At 39.6% G+C, this 23,594-nt stretch overlaps 1 protein-coding gene across 1 annotated transcript in view; it reads right to left on the bottom strand.

The window, feature by feature from the left end:
- Positions 1–23,594, bottom strand: part of ctnnbl1 (catenin, beta like 1) — a 96,213-nt gene that overhangs the window by 39,764 nt on the left and 32,855 nt on the right. Inside the window, exons 6-10 of the mRNA XM_055652412.1 lie at positions 19,534–19,627; positions 12,821–12,912; positions 11,092–11,164; positions 9,776–9,834; positions 4,649–4,797 (exon numbers count right to left, since the gene is read on the bottom strand). Of these exons, the coding sequence (XP_055508387.1) occupies positions 4,649–4,797; positions 9,776–9,834; positions 11,092–11,164; positions 12,821–12,912; positions 19,534–19,627 (467 nt within the window). The remainder of the gene's footprint in view (positions 1–4,648; positions 4,798–9,775; positions 9,835–11,091; positions 11,165–12,820; positions 12,913–19,533; positions 19,628–23,594) is intronic.

Here is a 23,594-nt window from a genome sequence, read left to right as displayed (position 1 = left end):
TAAATTGTCTGTGAGATTAATAGATAATGGTAAATACAAAATGTTAGAATGTGTCATGAGGCGGCATAGTGACGCCGGAGTAGAGTTACTACCTTACAGCGCCAGAGACCCGGGTTCGAACCTGACTACGGGTCCACTATGTTTAGAGTTTGTATGATTTCCCTGTGACACCGTGGGTGTTCTCCAGGTGCTCCGGTTCCCTCCCATACTCCATAAGACATAGAGGTTTCTAAGTTAATTGGCTTCTGTAAACAACTGTAAAATTGTACCGAATGTGCAGGATAGCGCAAGTGTACGGGGTGATCACTGGTTGGCACAAACACGATGGCCGAAGGGCCTGTTTCCATGCTGTCTCTCTAAAGTCTAAAGTAAAGGTCCTCCTCAGGTTATGAATGCCTGACTCGAGTCAACCTACAACCTAAGTGTTTGGGAGACCAATTGGATGGATTTGCCAACTGCTACAAAGCTGCATGCACCTCTGCCTTGTGGGAATATCCAAAAGGTCGAGTTAAACGCTCTGCTTTAACAAACAGTTCTCAGAAACAGAAATGCATCATAACATGGGGAGGATCGGCAGAATCTTGTTAGACTTTGAACTTGGAGTGGTCCTACTTGTTTCTGAAGCTAAAAAACAAATTAACTGGAAAGAAACGTAGGTTAACCATGTACTATTCCGAAAGACCTCTGGATAAACTGGTAATTTGGTGTGCATGACATTACTGAGGAGACAATTCCCCTGTGTGGCATAGTAACAGAACATTAATTTGAGAAGGAAGAAACAAAAACAAAAGAAGGATATTTGGATGATATGAAAACCTGTTGCAAATAGTATGTTTTATTAATCGAAATCATCCAATAACAATTTTTGTTCGTAAGTACATCTTGATATTAAAAAGCCTGCTTCAAGCTTCAGATGTTAGTGCCCATCTTTATGTTATTCCTCTAATATTCCCTTTTCAGTAGTAAGGAGTAGAGTTAAATGCATGTCCTATCCATATTGAGGACCTACTTGCATCTTGAATGGTACGGAATGCCAGTACATTATCCTTTCTCAGAAACATAATTTGCCCTTTAAAACAAAACTCAAGTATCAACTTAAAAACAAAGTAGTCTATATTAATCCCTCAAATGACTAAACTAAAATATTAGTACAGGTGCACAACCTTTTATCCGGTGTTCCAGAAACCGAAAAGCTCCGAAAACCGGCCATTTTTTCCAGATGTCGTCTGCGCACCAAAGCTCGCGTTTGGCGCCAAACCTGACCCAAAACGACCCACGGTCAACCCAGGTCTGTACTACTGTAGCGGCTGCCTCCTCCCTGGAGACCGGGAGACGCTTAAACATCTGTAAATCATTGCTTAAATGTTAGTCAGTTAGTTTGGAGGGCTTTTATGTGAAGGGGGGTGAAGGGGTAAACTTTAATTCTTAGTCCCCTACCTGGTCGGAGAGGCGGGGAGCGGTCAATGCCTTACCGGGTCGCCGTGCAGTAAGCTCCGCAGCGCTGTGGCCGGTGGGGCCGCGGACGGCGCCGGTTGTAGCTCCGACCCCGGCAACTCTACCCCTGGCTGCGAGGCGCTCCAAATCCAGCGCGGCCCGCGGCCGGACGCCCCAGCTCCGCGAATGTCGGGAGTCGGCGACGTCGCAGCGCTGGGATACCAGCGGGGAGCGGGCAATGCCTTACTGGGTCGCCGTGCGGCAAGCTCCGGAGCGCTGTGGCCGCCGACACACAACATCGCGGAGCGTCGCTGGATTTGGAGCCGCGCAGCCAGGGGTAGAGTTGCCGGGGTCGGAGCTCCAACCGGCGCCGCCCGCGGCTGGACGGAGCCCCCAGCTCCGCGGCTCCAAATCCAGCGACGCTCCGCGAATGTTGGAAGAAGGCGGCCACAGCGCTCCGGAGCTTGCCGCACGGCGACCCGGTAAGGCATTGCTCGCTCCCCGCTGGTATCCCAGCACTGCGACCAAAGATCCTATAGCGGAGCTCCTCTAGGATCTTTGGCTGCGACGCCGCCGACTCCCGACATTCTCGGAGCTGGGACGTCCGGCCGCGAGCCGCGCTGGATTTGGAGCGCCTCGCAGCCAGGGGTAGAGTTGCCGGGGTCGGAGCCACAACCGGCGCCGCCCGCGGCCGGACGGAGCCCCCAGCTCCGCGAGGTTGGGAGTCGCCGACCAGGTAGGTAGGGGACTAAGAATTAAAGTTTCCCCCTTCACCCCTACACCACCACCACCACATAAAATCCCTCCAAACTAACTGACTAACATTTATGCAATGATTCTCCCGGTCTCCGGGGAGGAGGCAGCTGCTCCAGACTTTTCAAGCCGCCCGCGCTACCTACTTAATCTACGCTAAAAATCTTCCATTCTGAAATCCGAAAATGTCCGAAATCCGACAAGTGTCTGGTCCCAAGGCTTTCGGATAAAAGGTTGTGCACCTGTACCGCATTATTTTAATGGTGTATGTGATATCATTCTGATATCATTGTTGTTCTCTCTCTCTCTCTCTATATATATATATATATATTTAAAAAAAAACTGTTAATATTTGTCATTTGAATTAGTGGGGTTCGTTTCTTCCAATGTCCAGAGATCAAAAATGAAATAACAGCATAAAATGAAGAGATTCCCTTTGGTTGGGCGATTCTTGCATCTCAATCTCCCGCTTTCACAATGACACTGAAATACCAGTATGTGACTATGTAAGCAGAGATCGAAAGCCAGCGATCCAATGGTCAGGAGTACCTTGCTGTGATAACTGAAATAGACACTTCATCACAAACACAGATGTGGACCATATCATCAAGGATGTACATTTAGCCTTTGTAAAGGTAAATTTGATATAGGATCTGTTCTTTAAATTTAAAACTCAAACAAGTCCTAAATATACAATCACCGTACCAGGACATCAAGAGCAACATGCTGAAGGATGCAGTTGTAAAATGTTGTCATGGAACCACACACTAATGATCTGTGCTGTTCGTGCCTTGCCTTTCAAGATACCTACTTCGCCTTTATTCCCCTAAATTACTCTTCAAGAAGAAATTAATTTATTGTTCTGCTTGATCTGAAGTTCAAACAAAAAAAAAAGGAAAATATATTCTGTAAATCACATCAAAAGTAAAAGTAGGCTACTATAGAAATCTGGCTTCCTTTTCTAGCTGAATGATAATTGACCAGGCATCAATTTCTAGTCTGAATGATAACTGATCAGTATCAATGTAATCGGTCTGAAGAAGGATCTCAACCCGAAACGTCAGCCATTCCTTCTCCCCAGAGATGCTACCTATCCCACTTACTTAGTTACTCCAGCATTTTGTGTCTCTCCCTTTTCTAATCACTGGCCTTGCAAGCATAATATGCAATGATTTCTTCAGCCTTTCTAATTACACCAAACCAGCAGCAACAGGAATTAGTTTGTTAAATTATGAGTCATAAAAATATAATCTTTATAAATAAAACCACGCAGGTAATCCATGTTTAAGCAGAATCTAATTAAAAGCAGTGTTGGACCATTAAGGAGTGCTGTTGATTCATAATATTTTAAAGTTCTGCTGTTAATAACAGAAATGTCCCAAGTGTACAGAAATCAATGGATCACACGGTAACAGTAATGACTTATGCCTGTTATTCTGTTTGTCAGAGGCACCGTTGCTAGTGTTAATCTATTACATCAAGTACAACTGAAAGATACACAATTTTCTCTGCACCATAAGAAATTCATTGGTATATAAATAATTGGCTGAGTGCTTCATTATAATACAGGTGAATAAAATATACACTTGTTATGAATCTTACATTTATTGAATAAAGATTAGGTTTAGAAATCAATGAAATACATCAAATTCCTTACTTTATGACAGTTTTAGTAATATTTGTCTTATTGTTTCCAATCTACTAACCAGTCAATTTGAGTTCTATGGGGTAAAGCAAGCCTGAATGATTGTCGTTAACATCTAGCTTTTAGAAATCAATGCAGTTATTATGCGGTCCCCAATTGATTTTGGAAATATTTATTCTCTCAGCCTCAAATGAGTTCACTGTTTCAATAGTCTTATTAAACTGTCTGCCTTTACACTTGAAGGGAAATGGAAAAAGTTTGACATACTCCAAATACAGAGCTATTATGTCTTATTTTCACTATGCTCAGCCTAGGAAAGGAATTCAATTTTTCAAATTAGCAACTGCAGTTTTAAACTAATGGCACCCTCGCCTTAAACAACAACTAACACAACCAAATAAAGAGCAAGTTAAGAATGATTTTTTAAAAATCTGGAACTGCTGGAAATCTGAAATTTAAAAAAAAAATAATACTGAAAACACAACAGGTCAGGCAGATTTTATTGAAAGATAATTAATGTTTCAAATTGGATACACATTGCCAGAACCTGTCTGACAATGTGCCTCTGGACTGCAATGTTAACTGTTTCTTTATCCAACAATCCTGCCTGATATGATGAGTATTGCCCACGTACTGAATTAGTCAACTCCATATTAGTTTCAAGCATAGGTTCTGGCATTACGCAATAATACAATTCCGAAATTTATTAATTTTACCATTCTAGCCAAATCCTGCTCAAACCTCAGCAAGAATCACTATTGAAAAAGCCCGGGTAATAGACTTTTGTTTGGATGGTAGTATGAAAACTTCCTTTACCTGAGCATTAAATTCATTAGCTGGAGCCCTTCCCCCTTCAGAAAACGATCCCGATTGGAGCTCAACATCAGACAAGAACAAAGACTATCGAACAGGTTCTCCATCATTTCCAGCTCTTCGTTTGTACTGGGATTATGACGTTTGAACAACTAAAAGAAAAGGATAGCCATAATGGAATTAGTGTGACATTAAGCAACACCAGTCAAGATTTCAAATCATCAAAGATGTTTCTATTGGGAAAATATTGAAAAGCTAGATGTTCGGAATGTACCTTGACATGCAAAGATAAGAATACATGCATTGTTATGTTTCTCTTATCCAGGAAGTTCAGAAGTTCTTCAGAAAAAAATACTTTTTAAATAGTCACTTGTTTGTGAGCAAACATGTTGGCAAATATGCAAAACAAATATCCACCATACACTATGATCAAAATCAATATGCTCTTTTTTTTCTTTTCCTTTTATTATTAGACTGTTTTACTCACAGATGGAGTACCAACTGAAGGTGGCATTTGCAGCAACTGAGCAATTTTGGACACTGCTGACAACATTAGTTACTCAAACTGGTGTTCTATCAGTAATTGAAGTTAATAATACCAATTACACCTTATATCGCAAAAACAGTATCAATTAAAAATCTATTTGGTGCCAAAGGTTCAATCATATTTTCAGGTGAAACATGACCCGATCTATTTACTGTAGATTACAAGAAGATTTATTTTGTCAAAACAGTAGAGCACATTCCTGTTGAAAGAGAAACCCAATCCCATTACAAATTAGATGACCAATATTGTTGTGCGCACAATTTATTGAAACTCATGCATTCAAGTGATTAGACATCTTCATATTCCAAAAAAGGTTAAAAATCAAGGGATTTTTTCCATAAAATACCAGACAATATGACCAGTTATGAGTGTCACCCTTTGAATGAGCCTTCACAGAAATATTCTGATAATTCACTCTCAATCTTAAAAATTATTTATAATATGAGTGTTAATAGGAATAACATCAAATAATCCAGAAAACCTGCCAGCCTGGCATCACCAAAGTTCCAAGCATGCTGGATTTTCAGAGTATTCTAAACCCTAGATTTGTCCCTATAAATGTCGTTTAAAAGTCATATAGAATATGATTCCACACCATTTTAAGACAGTGTGTTCCAGACTTCAGCAATATATTGTCTGGGAATTAGCTGTATGCAGAAACAGTTACCTCTCACCTTTACCCATTTTAACTTCTGTTTGATCTGGTCACCATTTCAAATTTTAGCTTGAACATCATAATCCTGGTGATTTCTCCTCCATTAACATTATAATCATAAACATTAATTAGCGACACAAATACTCTCTCCATTGTAATTTTGTTATTTAAAATATAAATAGCAACATAAAAATATGCTGTGCCTCATTTCTTACATAACATCTGTCACCTATTTCATGGAGGTCCCCAAGGAAGCAGGGGCAATTTTAGGCAAATGTACTTATTGGCTCAATCCATAGAATCTTAGTATTTTATGGATAATATATTTTATCTTATTAAAATCTTTTATTTTTTAAAGCAAAGATGGATTTAACTGTACAGAAAGAGTCTGAAACACTATAGGTAAAATTGACTGCAAAGCATCAGAGAGCATGCACTTCAATACCTGTTAATCATGATCCAACGATTCCCCTCTCCCTTGTGACACAAGGACTAACCTTCCGCCTGTTTTAGCTAATGCCTTTCATCTTGATTGTTCCCTTACCCTTCTATTACAAACTATTATACCTATTTTAACAAAGGATATGCTTTGCTTCCAGCAGCATCAATCTTTACCCACCTTTGATTTTTGAAGTCATTCTATCTTATCAATCCATTTTCAAGTAAGCTTTCTATTTTTTTGTATCAGCATGATCGCTATTTTTATCAAGTGTTTGTCTCCATCTGTTAAAAAATTATCTCAATGATGCTTCCTTTGCCAGCCAGTTCTTGTAAAGGTATTCAATGTGATATATTTTACATTTTGACCATTATTCAAATTCAGGTTCTAGTATGACATCTGATGGTCCTCCCTCCTGATCCATCATTAGCCTTCTTCCACTAATGTACAACAATTCTTAATCCTCATATGTTGAGTGCATTAGGATGTGCAAACGTTGAAGGGATAGTACACACTGGGCACACATAAATACACACAAACATATACACGTGCATATATACACACACACGTGTGTGTGTGTATAAATAATATATATGTTGTTATATGTCCATATGCACACACATAGACATATGCACACACACACACACATGTACATGAGACAATATATAATGTTTTTTCTTAGATCACTCTTTGCACCTCAAGGACTAACCATTCAATTTCTGAAAAGAAAAACCTGAAGGCTTGGTAATGTATCAATGCCTTAATTAGAAGTATTTGAAACACACACAAAAAAACTCCTGCCAGAGACACCAGAGAAAAAGACTCTTCAGGCCAGAGTTTGTTCTGACCAACAACTACCCATTTGCAATAATCATAAATGTGTTATCAAGTTTATTATTCTCCATACATTCTCTCACTTGCCACATATTCTGTCGCTCATCTACACACTAGGAGCAAATTACAATGTCCAATTAGCATACAGACCTGCGGTATTTGATACATGGGAGGAAACCCAAGCACTCAGAAAACCCATACGCAGAGAACATGCAAATTCCATGCAGACAGCAACCAATTTGAACACGGGTCTCTGAAACTGAGACAGTGGCTTATCTAGTTGTGCCACTGTGTAGTTCAAAATTATGATAGTGTAAGAATTGTTTTAATCTTGTATTTCAGAGCTTAGAAAAAAATTAAACAAGGCAGCATCAATAGTTTCTATTAATTCTTATCTACTAACTGTGGAGCATTAAAGCCACACAGCAGTACTTGCATCTAAATTAATCTTTGCATCTTACATTTGACCAGCCAACAGTGTACAAATTTTGACCATGAAGGCAACAAAGATGATCAGTAAAAGAATTGGGTAATTGCTGTAATTACCTGTGATTTTACAAACACAAAATTTGTCACTTTAACAGTTCTAATGATGGGCTTTGTACAGGAAATGTTAATTTTGTTTCTCCTGTCACAGATGCAGTCTGACCTGCTGAATTTTTTTAGCATTTTTATTTTTTACAGCTCTTTGGCAGAAATTGGTGTGTCTTCACGGTCTATCACAGGAATCTACCGGACTCAAATATAAAATGGGAAAATTAGCAACTCTATATTCTCTCCTTTTTCATGGTGAAGCTGAAAATAAAAAAATCAATGTGTGCCCAAAAGGTAGAGAAGGTTACATTATATATTCTAGTTATGTATGAACACGGATACATGCATATAAAACGTCACCTTTACTCAGTAACAACATGTCATCAGGTTCAAGGGAATTTCGTATTGTATAATCAATGTAATTATATTTTATGCGATAAACTCATGTTTTTGATCTATTTCTACATATCTTGCATCATTACTAGCAAGCAGTGAAAGCCCAGGTCTTATCAAAAAGATAATGGGAAGTGAGGGTTGAGTGAACATTTTATTACCATCTTGCATTGACTATGCTTTACAAGTTTATATAGTGCACAAAGATTCTTGAGCATTTCTGGCTGCCATAGCCAGTCAAATAAAACAGTTACTTCAATCACCCTATTTTAAAATCAAAATGTTTTTATGCGTTAAAAAAAATCACACCATTTATTAAAGCTGTTTTCTGAAAAGACTGTAATAAACAATTCAGCAATTGTCCTCCAGTTGTTTCCACTTCAACCCATTTTTCGGAAGGATTTCAAATCCCATCTGAACAAGGTCGGATTTTAAACAGAAACATACGTATTTTGTGGGGTATATTATGTGTTGATTGGCAATGAAAAAAGAAACAAAATGCCCCATTTATACGAGCATGGTTTGCTCTTTATTTCGCATCATATGGAAATATATTGCAATCTAGTGAATCTAATCATTATTGCAGTCATGTATGCTCATTTTAATGCAACATAAAGCAGCTATGCAATCAATATCAATGTCTCAAGGAGTCTTGTCATGTCCATCTTCAAGGACATTGGATTACAGCTAAGAAAAAATATTGATATATCTACAGATATGTTATTGTACAAATAAACATAGCCCATTTGGCTTCCATAAAAGGTGTTTGAACAGTTTACAGATGAATTAGTTTATAGACTGAATTAATCATAGTGTCATACAGCAGAGAAAGTCTTTGTGGCACATCGTATCTATGCCGACCAACATGTCTATCTATATGAATCCGTTTTGCCTGCATTGATTCCCTATACCCACATGCCCTGTTATATTCGTCCATTGCCTCTTTAAATGCTGTTGCTGTTCCTGCCTTTGTCAACATTATCTTCTAGATACCAACTCTCTGAGATACAGTGCCCTGCTTAATGTTTGGGACAAACATTGATGAATATGTTTAGTTTGTGACTTTATTTGAAGCAGAAATAATATGTGAATGCTTCACTGAGCATAATTCCAACTGGTAACTACGCACTTTGTCTGAGCACATTATCGCAAGCCGTCTTAAATGACCACCTAGACTGTCATTTGGCAACCTAAAAAGCTGCCTAGGTTGCCCGGCTGGCAACAGGGATAAAAAGTTCAGTGAGAGCAATGGCACTGTGTGAAAAAGTTGTTCTACAGGTACTTTTTAAATCTTTCTCCTCATTTCTATTAAACATCACCTATCCATGTTCCCCAGAGATGCTACCTGACTGCTGAGTTACCCCCGTTGTAACGAGGGTTTACTAGATCACAATACTCTTTTGTGTAATTGGGTTGTACATAAAACAGGTCACCAAAGTGCTCAAGTAACAACTGAATCATCATTTTTAAATTATTCGTAGATGTGTATATCCTATGTATAATGATCAGGCTTAATGATAAGTATTACTTAGCAGTTAAAAAAAAACTCATTTGTTATACATTCAGCAGTATATATTTATTAAAATATATTCTGATCTTACTTCTGGATCAAAATGCAGTTTGAATCATTATGGGAACAATTTTCTTCTGTACAATAAACAGAAGATAACACTGCAATGAGTTAAGAACACCTGACAAGTATGAGCTCAGGGCTAAGCAGATACTTACTGATAGTTGCTGCAACAACACATCAATCCCTTCCTGGTCACCAAGTAGTTCTCTGTTGACTGAAAATAGTGGAAACATGTCAAATATTACAGAATTAAATATGCATTATCAATACAGTATTACATAAACAAATCCAAAAGGAAGGACAAATTTAGCAAAAAAGGGAGCAAATTAAAGATTTAGAAATTAAATTAAAGAAATAATAAAGATTCAGTAAAAAAATTATGATTAGATCCTGAAAGCTACAAACCTCAAGATAATTGTGACATCTACTGATCATAGGTAAAGCAGATCTTAAGTTGGTTCAATGGCAGGAGCAAATGGTAAATGGGTGTTGTTATGTGGTCTGCAAGTCTGTGCTCAATCTATTACTTTTTGTGATAAATAATCATGATTTAGACTTGAATATAAGAGACACAATGAGGTGTTTGCTAATGATATAAAAACTGGATGTGCAGTTGTAAACAAGAGGTTTTAGGATGCAAGAAGAAATAGTCAGAAATTCCTATTGAACATAAATGCTGGTTAGAAAACAACTAAATGTATTACTTAATAAAAGTGACGTCAGTAATTCCTCTATAGGACAAGAACTGTAACCAAAGACATTACCTTGTTAAAAAGTGAGTTACAGCATCTCAACAAAAATATAACTAATAATTAAGTGTTAGCACCTTGACCATTCATCCACAGAGAAGAATGCAACTGAACAGTACATTAAATGCAAACCACACAGCTTGGAATATTTAAACAAATCAAACTTACATAACAAACTAAGCTTTGTTTTCCACCAAATCTTAGTACGAAATTTTGCAATAACCTTGGAAACAACAAATTGTGCAGAAAATAACTATGAACTAATCACTGCATTCAATGCTCTTGTCATTTTTCTCATGATCTTAAATTTGTTGCAGTTCTAACATTTCTTAGCCAGAAGCCAGTTCCTTGACCATTGAAGCAAATAGGGAAAACAGAGGAAAACAGTCACGACATCAGGCAAACATGCCTTTTAATAGTTGTCTGGAGTACTTCTGCAGAATTCCTATTCAAGCTCAGATCCAACATGTCAATCTTTACTGATAGTTGTATCCTACCATTCAGTTTTTCAAAAAAAATAACCTGATGTTGGATGCTATTATATTTTTCCCAAACATTATTGGAGAGCAAATTAGTGTTTGCGAGTACTGAGATCAAGGTGTGGGGAATAGAAATGCAGGATGGACAAAACCATAGTGGAATTTAGAGACTGGAAACATTTACCATTTGTTCATTCACTGTCTTCATATAATTCATCCTCTGATAAATTCAGGACAACCTACCATCATTATTCTGAAGCAAAATAGCAAGAATTTCACTGCAGTAGAGCTTGTTGGCATCGAAAGGTATCTTGGCCTGTGTTAAAAAGAACAACCTGATTATCATTTGTTGATACTCTGCAATAGGCAACTAAAAATACAGTGGAAAGTAGTCTGTTCTCAACATACATATGGAACGACCCTCCAGAGCTCATCAGATGCTGATTTTAACCCCCAGGGAATTAGAATGACAGGTTTTCGGAACAGCATCAAACGCACAACAGTTGTGGTACAGATTGCTATTCAAAAATCAGTGCCATGGTCATATCAAAATTAAACTCCATGCGATTGAGAACATCTCAGCTTCAGTTGAAAAGGAAATAGAGGACAATTGGCAACCCTTGATTTCTGTAAAATAACAGGAACCTGATAATAGATTAGATTAGATTCCTTTATTGTCATTCAGACCTTTCGGTCTGAACAAAATTTTGTTTCGCTGCAGTCACACATATAATAAAAAATGACAAAAAACACACAATCAACACAAATTTAACATCCACCACAGTGAGTTCACCAAACACCTCCTCACTGTGGTGGAAGGCAAAATCTTAAAGTTTCTGTCTCTTCCCACCTTGTTCTCCCTCTGCGCCGAGGCGATCCAGGCTCCAGATGTTGTGACCCCACAGGGTGATGGTAAATCCCGCGGCTCAACCGTGCTCCGCGAACGGGCCAGTTCAAACTCCGCGGGTGGTCGCTGCCGCCGCCACAGCTCCGAGGCCCGAGTCGGGTCTCCGTTGCCGCAGCTGCCGCCGCCACAGCTCCGGGGTCGAGTCGGGTCTCCGCTACCGCTGGGGCCGAGTCGCCGCCGCAACAGCTCCGGGGCCGAGTCGGGTCTCCGCTGCCGCTGCCACCGCCACAGCTCCGAGGCCGCCAGCTCCGCCATTAGGCCTCGGCGCAGACGGAGACGGGGAATACCACAGAAAAAAAGTTGCATCCCCCGAAGGAAGAGACCAAACCATGTTTCTCCCACCCCATGCACACATACACAACTTAATATAACAAAATTAACTAAAACATGACAAAGGAACAAAAAGATATAAGATAATAGTCACTTCCCAGTAGATTACCAATCAATTAGCATATTTCAGTTCAATGAGGCAAATCTTATTACATCAAGATTGACTCCATTATAGTGGTCTGTAGCATGTTCAACGGATCCCATGCTCTTTTAAACCCATAACAGATAATGCACATGCAAGAAATAATATTTATTCAGATAAAATCTGTCAAATTTGTAAACTTAAAATATTATTGTTGTTGTTTTCGTGTGAAATGGATACTTCAAAGACTTTTGACAAAGTCTAAATATTTAAATATTTGTACAGCAAATTTTAAATATTTGTACAGCATGTTTACAGATAATGCAAACTGAAGATTTCTGGTAGGCATGAAAATAATTGAGGTGCTGGTTAAGATATTCTACACCAACCGTTTATCCTCCCAAAGTTTAAACAAAATATATTACAAATGGATAGAATTGAGCCATTAGTTAATATATGTTGCTCCCCTTTCCCACAAAACAACTACGTTTGGACAAGCCATCAGCCTTCCTCAACTGGTCCCGTGGGCAATATGGGAGGCAACAAATATCAACTTTGCCATTGACTTTGTATTCATTTGAATAATATATTTGAAAAGGCATTTCGAATGTACATCAAATAAAGTTCATGGTTTTATTCCAACCAACCATTACCTTTACTCGCTTCAACATCCACTGCAGAAGACCTTGTTGAGCTGCTTCAGTGCACATTTCAGGACGAAACTCAGCTAGATTTTCTATAATAGCTGTTTTAGAAAGAAACAGCAGTGAATACACAATTCAGTTGTTCATTAAAAGAGACAATACACCTTTTGCCGAAGCATTGCAGATATTCTTCAAACCTAAATAGACACAAAAGGCTGGAGTAACTCAGCAGGTCAGACAGCATCTGAAATACTCCAGCTTTTTGTGTTTATCTTTGGTTTAAACCAGTATCTACACTTCCTTCCTACACATTCTACGAAGCTATATGTTTTCAATCTGTTACCTCTACCACTATAAAGGACAAGACAACTGGAATATGGGAACCCTACTACTAACAAGTTACATGCACCATCTTTACTTGGAAAGATTTTACTATCCCTTTATCTTAGGTACAAATGCTGTGACTCCGTAGATTTGGCACAAAACTTGAACATTATTAATTGTGTAGTGAATAATAGTAAAAGTAGCAAGATATAAATAGTTTGGTGGAATGGGCAGACACATGACCAATTAAGTTCAAAAGCTGTCAGATAGAAGATGATGCATGTTCGTTAGCACCATGAGAGGAATCAATATAGAATATATCGATTGAAGGGGTTACAGAGGGACCTGGAGGTATGTGTGGATAAATAATTGAATGTAGCAGGCAGGTTCAGAAATTGGTAAATGAGGCTTTAATAATTCTGGGCTTTATGAACAAGAATATAAAGCAGAAAGTCACACTGAACCTTGGAGGAAAAAATATGGTTCAACCAAGATGGAGTTGTGTGTTTACCTTTGTCATAACATTTTAGGAAAACATTACAGTGGGTGCAGAAAAGCTTTACGAGAATATAAGCAAATACAATGAAATCCTTACACATGAACTAAATTTATTTGACCTATTCTGGTCAATAAAACCATGCACATCCTCCTCCTCTTAGAATCATTGAATGACTATGGATAGGTGTTGACCATTTGCCCGACCATATCCCTAACTTTCTAGATCCACACCCCTGTCCTTTATCCACAGTCTTGCAAACATTTCTTAACCTTGTATTTATCAGATTACATTTTAAATGCCACAATGGAACCTGCCTCCACAATATGTGCAGTGCATTCCAGATCCCGCCCATGCGCCAATTTGTTTTTTCCGTGTGTCACTCTTAATTATCTTCCCCTTTATTTTCCATCTGTGACCTCTGTCCCCGAGCTCCCAAGCAAAGAGAATAAAACTCCCACTATCCACTTTATCCATACCCATCATTTTTATATACTTCTATCATGCCTCCTTTCAGCATTTTACTAAGAAAACAGCCCAGGCTCCCTTAATCTATTCTTGTTCCTCAACCTAGAAACCATTCTTGCAAATCTTTTCTGAAATCTCTCTAATCCTTTCACATCTTCTCCATCCTATCTCACTTCTACCATTTGTTGAGGGTGATATAATATTTATTACCAATTTCTCGCACAAATGGGATCTTCTTTTATACTTTTACTTCTAACTTACTTATGAAATCCCTCACCATTTCATTTTATGTTACACCTAGCCTTTCCTTTAGTCATTATTTATTATTTGCCAGTTTGATAGCATGGAAGAAAAAAAAACCCACCTCAATAAGCTTTGAAAAAAATACAAGATTTAACATAACAAATATTCAAGCCAAGCTATTTAGATCAGTCTGATGCCTTGTAAAACAGTGCACACTATAGAATCCATTCTTCATTCCCTGTGCTAAATGTGTACACAGATGGGTTTGCATCTGTGCCAACTGACTGAGACAGACTGGTGCACAAGAAATGGTTTTAATTAGGTAATTTTTATGCTATTGATTTTTCATTAATGTGATATACACTCATGACAGAAATCTGGCAAAATGTAAAGAATGATACTGTCCTGCCAGCTGTGTAAGGAACAGAAATCAATTTTAGCACTGAACCATTACAGAGATCAAATTTAAACACTAGTGACTAACAGAATGCAATTTAATATTTAATTTTATGCCCCTAACAGTAATACAATTTTCAGCAATCTCAATCACATTTATGAATTTTATCCATTCTCTGCACTTCTCCGCAAAAAAAAATAAACTAGCAAAAAAATCATGCCATTTTGCAATTTCTGAGCAATCCTATTATCTAAAACATTAATCCATTGCAAATTTTTAATCGAGGCAGCTAACAGACTTGGCAACTTAATGCACAATAAGCCAAATGATACAAGATTGCAAATTTGTATCATCTCAGACTTTTCTGTAGAAACCCTGCAATTTGTTTTGCCCAAAACAAGAGATGAGAGAATCTGGCCTATTATTAATTAGCTAGGCGCTGACATATGTACTTGGTGAATAATGAACAAGAAAAAGCTCCTTAAATCTACTGTAAACATGTTGTTCCACAAGACTGTTAACACACATTTCTCCAGGAAATTGTACAATATTTATCAATGTTTAATTTTCTCAAGACTAAACTGCCATGATTAAAAAGCAATAAAAACAATTATCTAATGACCGTATGGCAGACTCATATGAAAAATAACCCAACAATTCCTAAATGGTATAAAATCAGTAAGGCAGCAAAATTTAAATTGCAAAAAACAACTCACTGATTTAATCATTAAAATAGAATGCAAGAATAAAAGATCTATTCATTACAAATAAACAACTTCTCAACACAGCAGTAATTCAATCTTTTGGATCGCTGGCTAAGGTACCAAATATTTGCACTCCAGAATAAGGGGAACACCTGACAATGTGGAGAATTGACCAAGTAGGACCCCATTCAAAAGGACAAATTCAACGCATTAGATTACCATTGAATAGTTTACTATCACATCAGCAATTTGATGGAAGGTGTCATTGACTATGTGATCAAGTAGCACTTACCCACCAATAACCTGCACATTAATGTCCAACTTGGGTTTTGTCAGAACCACTTGGGTCTGGCTTCATTACAGCACTGGACCATAGAGCCGAAATGCAGCTGTAAAGTAGGAATAATCGCCCATGGCATCAAGGTATCATTTGACTGAATGTGATAAGAATAACTACCTTAGGATTCAACGTGTACATATAGCTGCTAAATTTGTATAAGATAATTATAAGCAGTTGAATAAGGGGTGGGAATTAATAAGCTTTGGCTTCTTCCTGCTCCTTTTCAGACACATACAATTTCATTTATTTATAGATATTGTTTATGACACTTTATAAATATTCTTGTTTTGTTTTTTTGTATGCTGTTTCACACTTGCTTTTTATTCTTTTATTCTGTTCGAAATAAAGAATTAAATAAAGGTATCATTTAATGTGGCTGAAGTTAACGGGCATCAAGGGAAAAACAGTTCTAGAAATAGAATGGACGAAGATGGTTGTGGTTATTGGTGGTTGCAGTTAAAAATCATTCAGTTCCACAACATCACTGCAGGGTTTTTCAGGACAGTGTCCTTGTCTCAGCAGCTTCTTCAAAGACACTCCCTCCTTCATAATGCCAGAAGTCAGGATGTTTGCTGATGATAGGGCAACGTTCAAATCTATTTTCAATTCCACACCAAATGAAGCACACAAGCTGCACCAACCGCATTAAGGCATGGGCTGGTAAATAACAAGTAATATTCATGTTATTAATGTGCTATACAGTGACCATTTCTGATCTGTTGGACAGGTGTTGGTAAGCCTAAGGTTTGGCTGATGTCTCTAAAAGTTTTATTAGTGTTTCTCAGTCTCATAATGGCTTCTTTGACTTCCATTGGCACAACTTTGGTCCGCATATTGATAAACAGCAAAAAATGTTTCCAATGGTGATGGAAAGTCTGGAGGAAAGACTAGGTGCTGAGAGCTCTCTTAAACCTACATTAAGGAGGCATTTAAACACACCTGAGCAATTACAAACACCTGTGAAGCCATGTGTCCAAAACATTATGGTGCCCTGATTATGGTGCACCAAAACATTATGGTGCAATGGGGGAACGACGTATAAACACAGGTGTAATTTCTACGTGGTGAAACCAAAATGTATTAAAAAAAACTCTTTAATAAAATCTGACAATATGCACTTTAACCACATGTGATTTTTTTCTATTACAAATCTCAAATTGTGGAATAGAGGTAAATAAATAAATGATGGGTCTTTGTCCCAAACATTATGGATGGCACTGTATGTAACATGTATTCAAGAATGCAAGAAGTTTTCCCTTTTTTGTCAATTACAGATCATTCTAATTTAAGTTGGTAGCTTCCAGTCTGAAATGCTTTCAATTGAAATGCTGCAAGTCAGGGTAGGTTTCTCAGTCCTTCACTAAAATGAGGCCAAAGCAGGTGAAACATTCTGATATACTGTGCTGAGTGAAATAAATTAGAAAAAGTAATAGGAGTGTGCGAACAGCTACACAATGTCACAGGCTATTAGCGTTCCCAGGTTGTATCCCCATTAGCATTCCCAGTGGTGTGTTCGTTTTATAATACAACTGGGCCTTCCATCCCAAAAGATTAACTGGGCTTGACAACCACATTGCTTTGCTTCTTTCCAAATACAAGCCAAGCCAAAATGAGTAAACATATACCGTGGCACATATCTCACTGAAAGTAATGGGATTTAGAAAAAACAATTAAATTCACAGATTGACCAGTTCTTCCAGCTTTGTTTTCACATTCACTGGCAGTGGTTTTGCTCAGGCTTCCTGAGCACCAACTCGATGGAGCAATGGCAGTCAAAAATCATACAGAATTAACAGCTGCATGGGTTCCACAATTTCCAATCATTGCTTTGCCAGTGCTGTTTGCAAATTATTAGTTTGAAAACTTAAAAATCACTAACATAATGTACCTTAAAGATGCAGCATTACATGAATTAAGAAATTAATTACAGTACCTCATGGTCAAGACCATGAAAAAATACAAATGCTTGCTCTGCACTGAGACAGTTTTCACAAAACACACAAAAAAACCCAAATCATAATAAAATATATAATGCTGAAAATGCAATCAAAGACAGTTCAAAACATCTCAACGGTAAAGCACAATAATGCCTTTCTGTGATTCTTCTATATGCTGAATATGTGCTACAATGTGTGCTTTGTGCTATAATGTGCTGAATGGTCTTTCATCATCATTTTAATATCAAGAAACTAGGGTTACAACAAAGGTCAATGGAGAATCTTTGACCTCTATTACAAATACAGGCCCTGAATTACAACTTTGCTTATCATCATCTCCCTCCAAATTGTATCTGTCTAAAATTCACCTTCTCACAGCTGTTGTGAATACACCCTATAAACTGAGACTCCAGCCCATACTCTCATCACATCTTTGTTTTGCACAGGGTTAACCTTCAACTCCTCTCTTAGCACCTTACCTCCTGTCGCTCAGTTATGACAACAATAAAGAGTCTGAAGAAGGGTCTTGACCCGAAACACCACCCATTCCTTCTCTCCATAGATGCTGCGTCACTCAGACTCCAGCATTTTGTGTCTACCTTCGATTTTACCAGCATCTGCAGTTCTTTCTTACACAAATAAAGATTCTCCACTGACCTTTGTTGTAACCCCAGTTTCTTGATATTAAAATTATGATAGACCATCCAGCACATTATCCCAATTTCACCATTAGGTGCATACACTTCAAGGCCATGGCCATTCCAATCAGTCCTGATTTACAAGTTTTTTCTTAAAATGAACTTCAAGCATCACTCTTCCCTTATCATTCATGTACTATTGTATTAACGGCCCACAATTGATATAAAACTGACAAGGAGTCCTAATGACTGCCATCGCTCCCCTCAGTTGCAGTAATGGTATACCACCTTCTACGATGGTCACTCCCCAGCTGGTGTCACGATCAAACCTGCCGGTTACTGCAATGTTACACTATAAGCAAAGGAATTAATGGACTAAACAGAAAAACAAAGAACAACAGCTGTGAAGAAAGCAATGTGAAATTAGATTTACAAGGCACTGAAGGTCAGAAAGATGGAGTGGGGTTGGAGAGCTGCAAGTAGTCAGCCGGGAGAATAGGATGATAGGGTGGGTAGAGGCGATCACTTGCCTCAGGAAGCAAGTTTTGGGGAATGAGGAAAGTGGGCACGGAATGTATTGACAATTGTAGAAGCCAAGAAAATAGGTGTGACACCTAGTATAGAACTGTAATATTTTTAATTCCAAATAAATTTACTAACATTTCACACAAATATATTTTTTGTTATTCAATACAGTGCTCTTTTGTATATGCTGATTTATTTGTTTGCCACCAAAGTTGTAGAAAATAATAACCTCTTAGGCTACTGTGTCATGTGTCATGTTTTCACTATTATATCCCATGTTTGTGGCTGTTAATAATGTATTTAAAACAAATTGCAATGAAATCTTAGAATTGACAAATTATTTTAATATAATTTTGAAAACATTACCTCCGCTGTAAGACCAAAACATGAAGGATGTTCCCATTTCTTATATGCATCAATTATTTCTTCACATTTATTAAATACTTCATCTTCAGAACTATAATGCATTTTCCGCTAGTCTTACAATCCATGCACTTGTTAGATGAGCTTCCCTCTTACTTTGAGGAAGGTAAACCACACAATTATAACCTCAGAAAAATCACAAATAAGGCTGGATATATTGCTACTTAGTCACGAATCTCATTACAGGAGACTTTCCAGAAAAAAGAAAATCAGGCAAAATAACCTACCTAATGTATTGTGAACACCATCTGCTTCTTCCTTCACTGTCTCATCCAACCGTTCCAGGTTCTGAACCAGCAGCGCTACCACTTGTCCTTCCAACTAAATTAACAAAGGATCAGATTACTGTTAATCATTTGCATACTCAAGAATATAATATCCGATTCAGATTCAGATTCAATTTTAATTGTCATTGTCAGTGTACAGTACAGAGACAACGAAATGCATTTAGCATCTCCCTTGAAGAGCGACATAGCAAACGATTTGAATAAAAAATAAATAATAAGTGTCCGGGGGGGGGTGATTGGCAGTCACCGAGGTACGTTGTTTAGTAGAGTGACAGCCGCCGGAAAGAAGCTGTTCCTCGACCTGCTGGTTCGGCAACGGAGAGACCTGTAGCGCCTCCCGGATGGTAGGAGGGTAAACAGTCAATGGTTGGGGTGCGAGCAGTCCTTGGCGATGCTGAGCGCCCTCCGCAGACAGCGCTTGCTTTGGACAGACTCAATGGAGGGGAGCGTGGAACCGGTGATGCGTTGGGCAATTTTCACCACCCTCTGCAGTGCCTTCCGGTCGGAGACAGAGCAGTTGCCATACCATACTGTGATGCAGTTGGTAAGGATGCTCTCGATGGTGCAGCGGTAGAAGTTCACCAGGATCTGAGGAGACAGATGGACCTTCTTCAGTCTCCTCAGGAAGAAGAGACGCTGATGAGCCTTCTTGATCAGAGTAGAGGTATTGTGGGTCCAAGAGAGGTCATCGGAGATGTTGACTCCCAGGAACCTGAAGCTAGAAACACGTTCCACCTCCGTCCCGTTAATGTGGATGGGGGTGTGCGTGCCACCTCTGGACTTCCTGAAGTCTACAATGAGCTCCTTGGTCTTCTTGGAGTTAAGGGCCAGGTTGTTGTCAGCGCACCATGCTGCTAAGTGCTGGACCTCCTCCCTGTAGGCCAGCTCATCGTTGTTGCTGATGAGGCCAATCACCGTTGTATCATCTGCATACTTGATGATGGTGTTAGTACCATGTACAGGTGTGCAGTCATAGGTGAAGAGGGAGTAGAGGAGGGGGCTCAGCACACAGCCCTGAGGAACGCCGGTGTTCAGGGTGAGGGTTGAAGAGGTTGAAGAGGTGTGCTTGTCTAACCTCACAGACTGGGGTCTGTTGGTTAGAAAGTCCAGTATCCAGTTGCAGAGGGAGGGGTCGATGCCCAGGTTACCGAGTTTGGTGATCAGTTTTGATGGAATAATGGTGTTGAATGCTGAGCTGTAATCGATGAACAGCATTCTTACATAAGTGTCTCTGTTGTCAAGGTGGGAGAGGGCGGAGTGAAGTGCCGTTGAGATGGCATCCTCCGTACTCCTGTTCTTGCGGTAGGCAAATTGATAGGGATCCAGTGTGGGGGGTAGGCAGCTTTTGAGGTGTGCCAGGACCAGCCTCTCGAAGCACTTGGTGATGATGGGGGTAAGTGCAACTGGGCGGAAGTCGTTGAGGCTTGCCGCAGTGGAGTGTTTTGGCACTGGCACGATGGAGGTGGCTTTAAGGCAAGTGGGGACAACTGCTTGGGCAAGTGACAGGTTGAAGATGTCAGTCCAGACGTCTGTCAGCTGCGCAGCACAGGCACTGAGCACGCGCCCGGGGATGCCGTCAGGGCCAGCAGCCTTACGTGCATTAGTCCTACTCAGTGCCACGTACACGTCGTAGGGGGTGAGTGTGAGGGGTTGGTGATCGGCAGGTAGCACAGCCTTGATGGCTGTCTCTAGATTGTCCCTGTCGAAGCGGCCATAGAAGTGGTTAAGCTCCTCAAGGAAGGAGGCGTCGCTGGATGTGGGGGTGATGTTGGAGGGTCTGTAGTCCGTGATGGCCTGGATGCCTTGCCACATGCGTCGGGGGTCGGAGTTGTTGTTGAAGTGCTCCTCAATCCTGAGCTTATGGCAGTGCTTGGCCTTCCTGATGCCCCTCTTCAGGTTAGCCCTGGATGAACTGTAGGCTCGAGCATCGCCTGACCTGAAAGCGGTGTCCCGTGCTTTCAGCAGTAGCCTGACCTCGCTGTTCATCCATGGCTTCTGATTCGGGTATATGGTCACCTGTTTGAGGGAGGTGACACTATTGATGGTGGAGTTTATAAAGTCCAGAACAGAGGATGTATAGGAATCAATGTCCGTGTGAGAGTCAAGGGTGGCCTGGGCTGCAAACGCCTTCCAGTCAGTGTTTCCAAAACACTGCTGAAGTGTGAAGTCCGCTTCCTCTGACCAGACTTTAACTGTCCTTACAGTTGGTTTAACCCGTCTGATGAGTGGGGAGTACTTAGGGAGCAGGAACAATGAGACGTGATCCGACTGACCAAGGTGGGGGAGGGGGATGGCTTTGTAAGCTTCAGCCATGTTGGTGTAGACTTTGTCCAGTGTCTTGTCTACTCTAGTGGGGAAGGATACATGTTGGTGGAATTTGGGGAGTACAGTCTTCAGGTTGGAGCGATTGAAGTCACCCGCAACAATGAAGGCTGCCTCGGGGTTGTGAGTCTGTTGTTTGCTAATGGCAGTATGCAGCTCTTTCATTGCAAGCTTGGCATTAGCATCAGGAGGGATGTAGGCTGCAGTCACAACAGTGGATATATTCCAAACAATGTACATTTTTTGCTGATAGACATAATTCACTAACAAAATAAATCGGAAAGCAACATGTAAATATTTTCTGCTTGCCCAGCAGATGAATAAATTTGCCAGATGACATGCAAATGGGATTTGGGGCTGTTTGTGAGATGGAACAACTTGTGTACTGCTTAAAGCCCTGTCCCACGGTACGAGTTCATTTCAAGAGCTCTCCTGGGTTTGCCTTGATTCGAACTCGGAGATTTACGGTAATGGCCACTCGTCGGTACTCAGAGCTCTCATGGACATTTTTCAACATGTTGAAAAATCTTCGCGAGTCTTCCCGTGCTTACCTGCCGATAGCGAGTCTTCCAGAGTACCTGCCGTTAGCGTTACGAGCCGCTAAGAGACGTCCCCAAGCTCCGACGTACCCGCTACGTTCATTCTCCGTGCTTACCACGAGTTTTATTTTTTTTAAACTCGGGAGAGCTCTTGGAATGAACTCGTACCGTGGGACAGGGCTGTTACAATGAGGCCAATAGAAATGGACAGATATTTCTATCTGATTTAGTGCAAAATCCAACTTCAGCCACTCACATTCTATTTTCATTGTCAGTCTCCTTGCAGCAGTCTCCTTGCATTCCCTCAATATTTCAAATGACTATATTACTACTTTAAAGTATAAAATAATGTCAACATTTATTTGAATGTGATGCTTAAATGATAGCTGAAGAGATAGCATACACAAAGTAAAATCAGATTTCCTCTTCCAACCAATCTATATGAAAATTGATCCAAGTCCCTTTTTAGGGGGTAGTTTATTTTATTTACAACCTCCCATGTTGAGCACCAAGAGACACAGTTTCCCCAAAACACAGATGCATGAGGAACTGCAGGTGTAGCCTGAAGAATGGGCTTGACCTGAAACATCACTTATTCATGTGCTCCAGAGAGGTTGCCTGAACTACCTACTCCAGCACGTCGTATCTTTCCTTGAAACATTGACTGCTTGTGGGAAACAGTGGGTATAACCTGCCTCACCCAGACCAAAAACAAGGCTTATATTGTAGCTATTTCTGCAGTAAGAATATCAGGGCCTTTGAGTGCTTCCTGATAGCTTAAGACCCCACCCAATTTATTCTAGACATTCACCATTCACTCGTCCTCCACTAAAGCTAATGACTCAGCACCCATCTATTCACAACAGTAGCCCTGCATCATTTAATTGTCACCTCGCCTCCATTTCAAAATCTTGTGAGCTCAAATGCCACAGCAGAGAATTGAGCCCATGAGAAATAAAAACTTGAGCTTATGACCTTTAGTTTTAAGTTCAATACATCAGGGAAGGGAAGGGTTAAATTCTACGATAAGGTGGAAATGATATTAAAATTAATCAGGACGCATTCCTTCACACAAAAGAATACAAAATGACTCACTTAGATTATCTTTGATACCTCCCTCCCTTTCCTGATCTCCGATTC

Source organism: Leucoraja erinacea, chromosome 21 (genome assembly GCF_028641065.1).
Source record: "Leucoraja erinacea ecotype New England chromosome 21, Leri_hhj_1, whole genome shotgun sequence".
Classification (NCBI taxonomy): Eukaryota; Metazoa; Chordata; class Chondrichthyes; order Rajiformes; family Rajidae; genus Leucoraja; species Leucoraja erinaceus.
The sequence above is the reverse complement of the archived record's forward strand: the minus strand, read 5'-3'. Positions and strand labels throughout refer to the sequence as shown.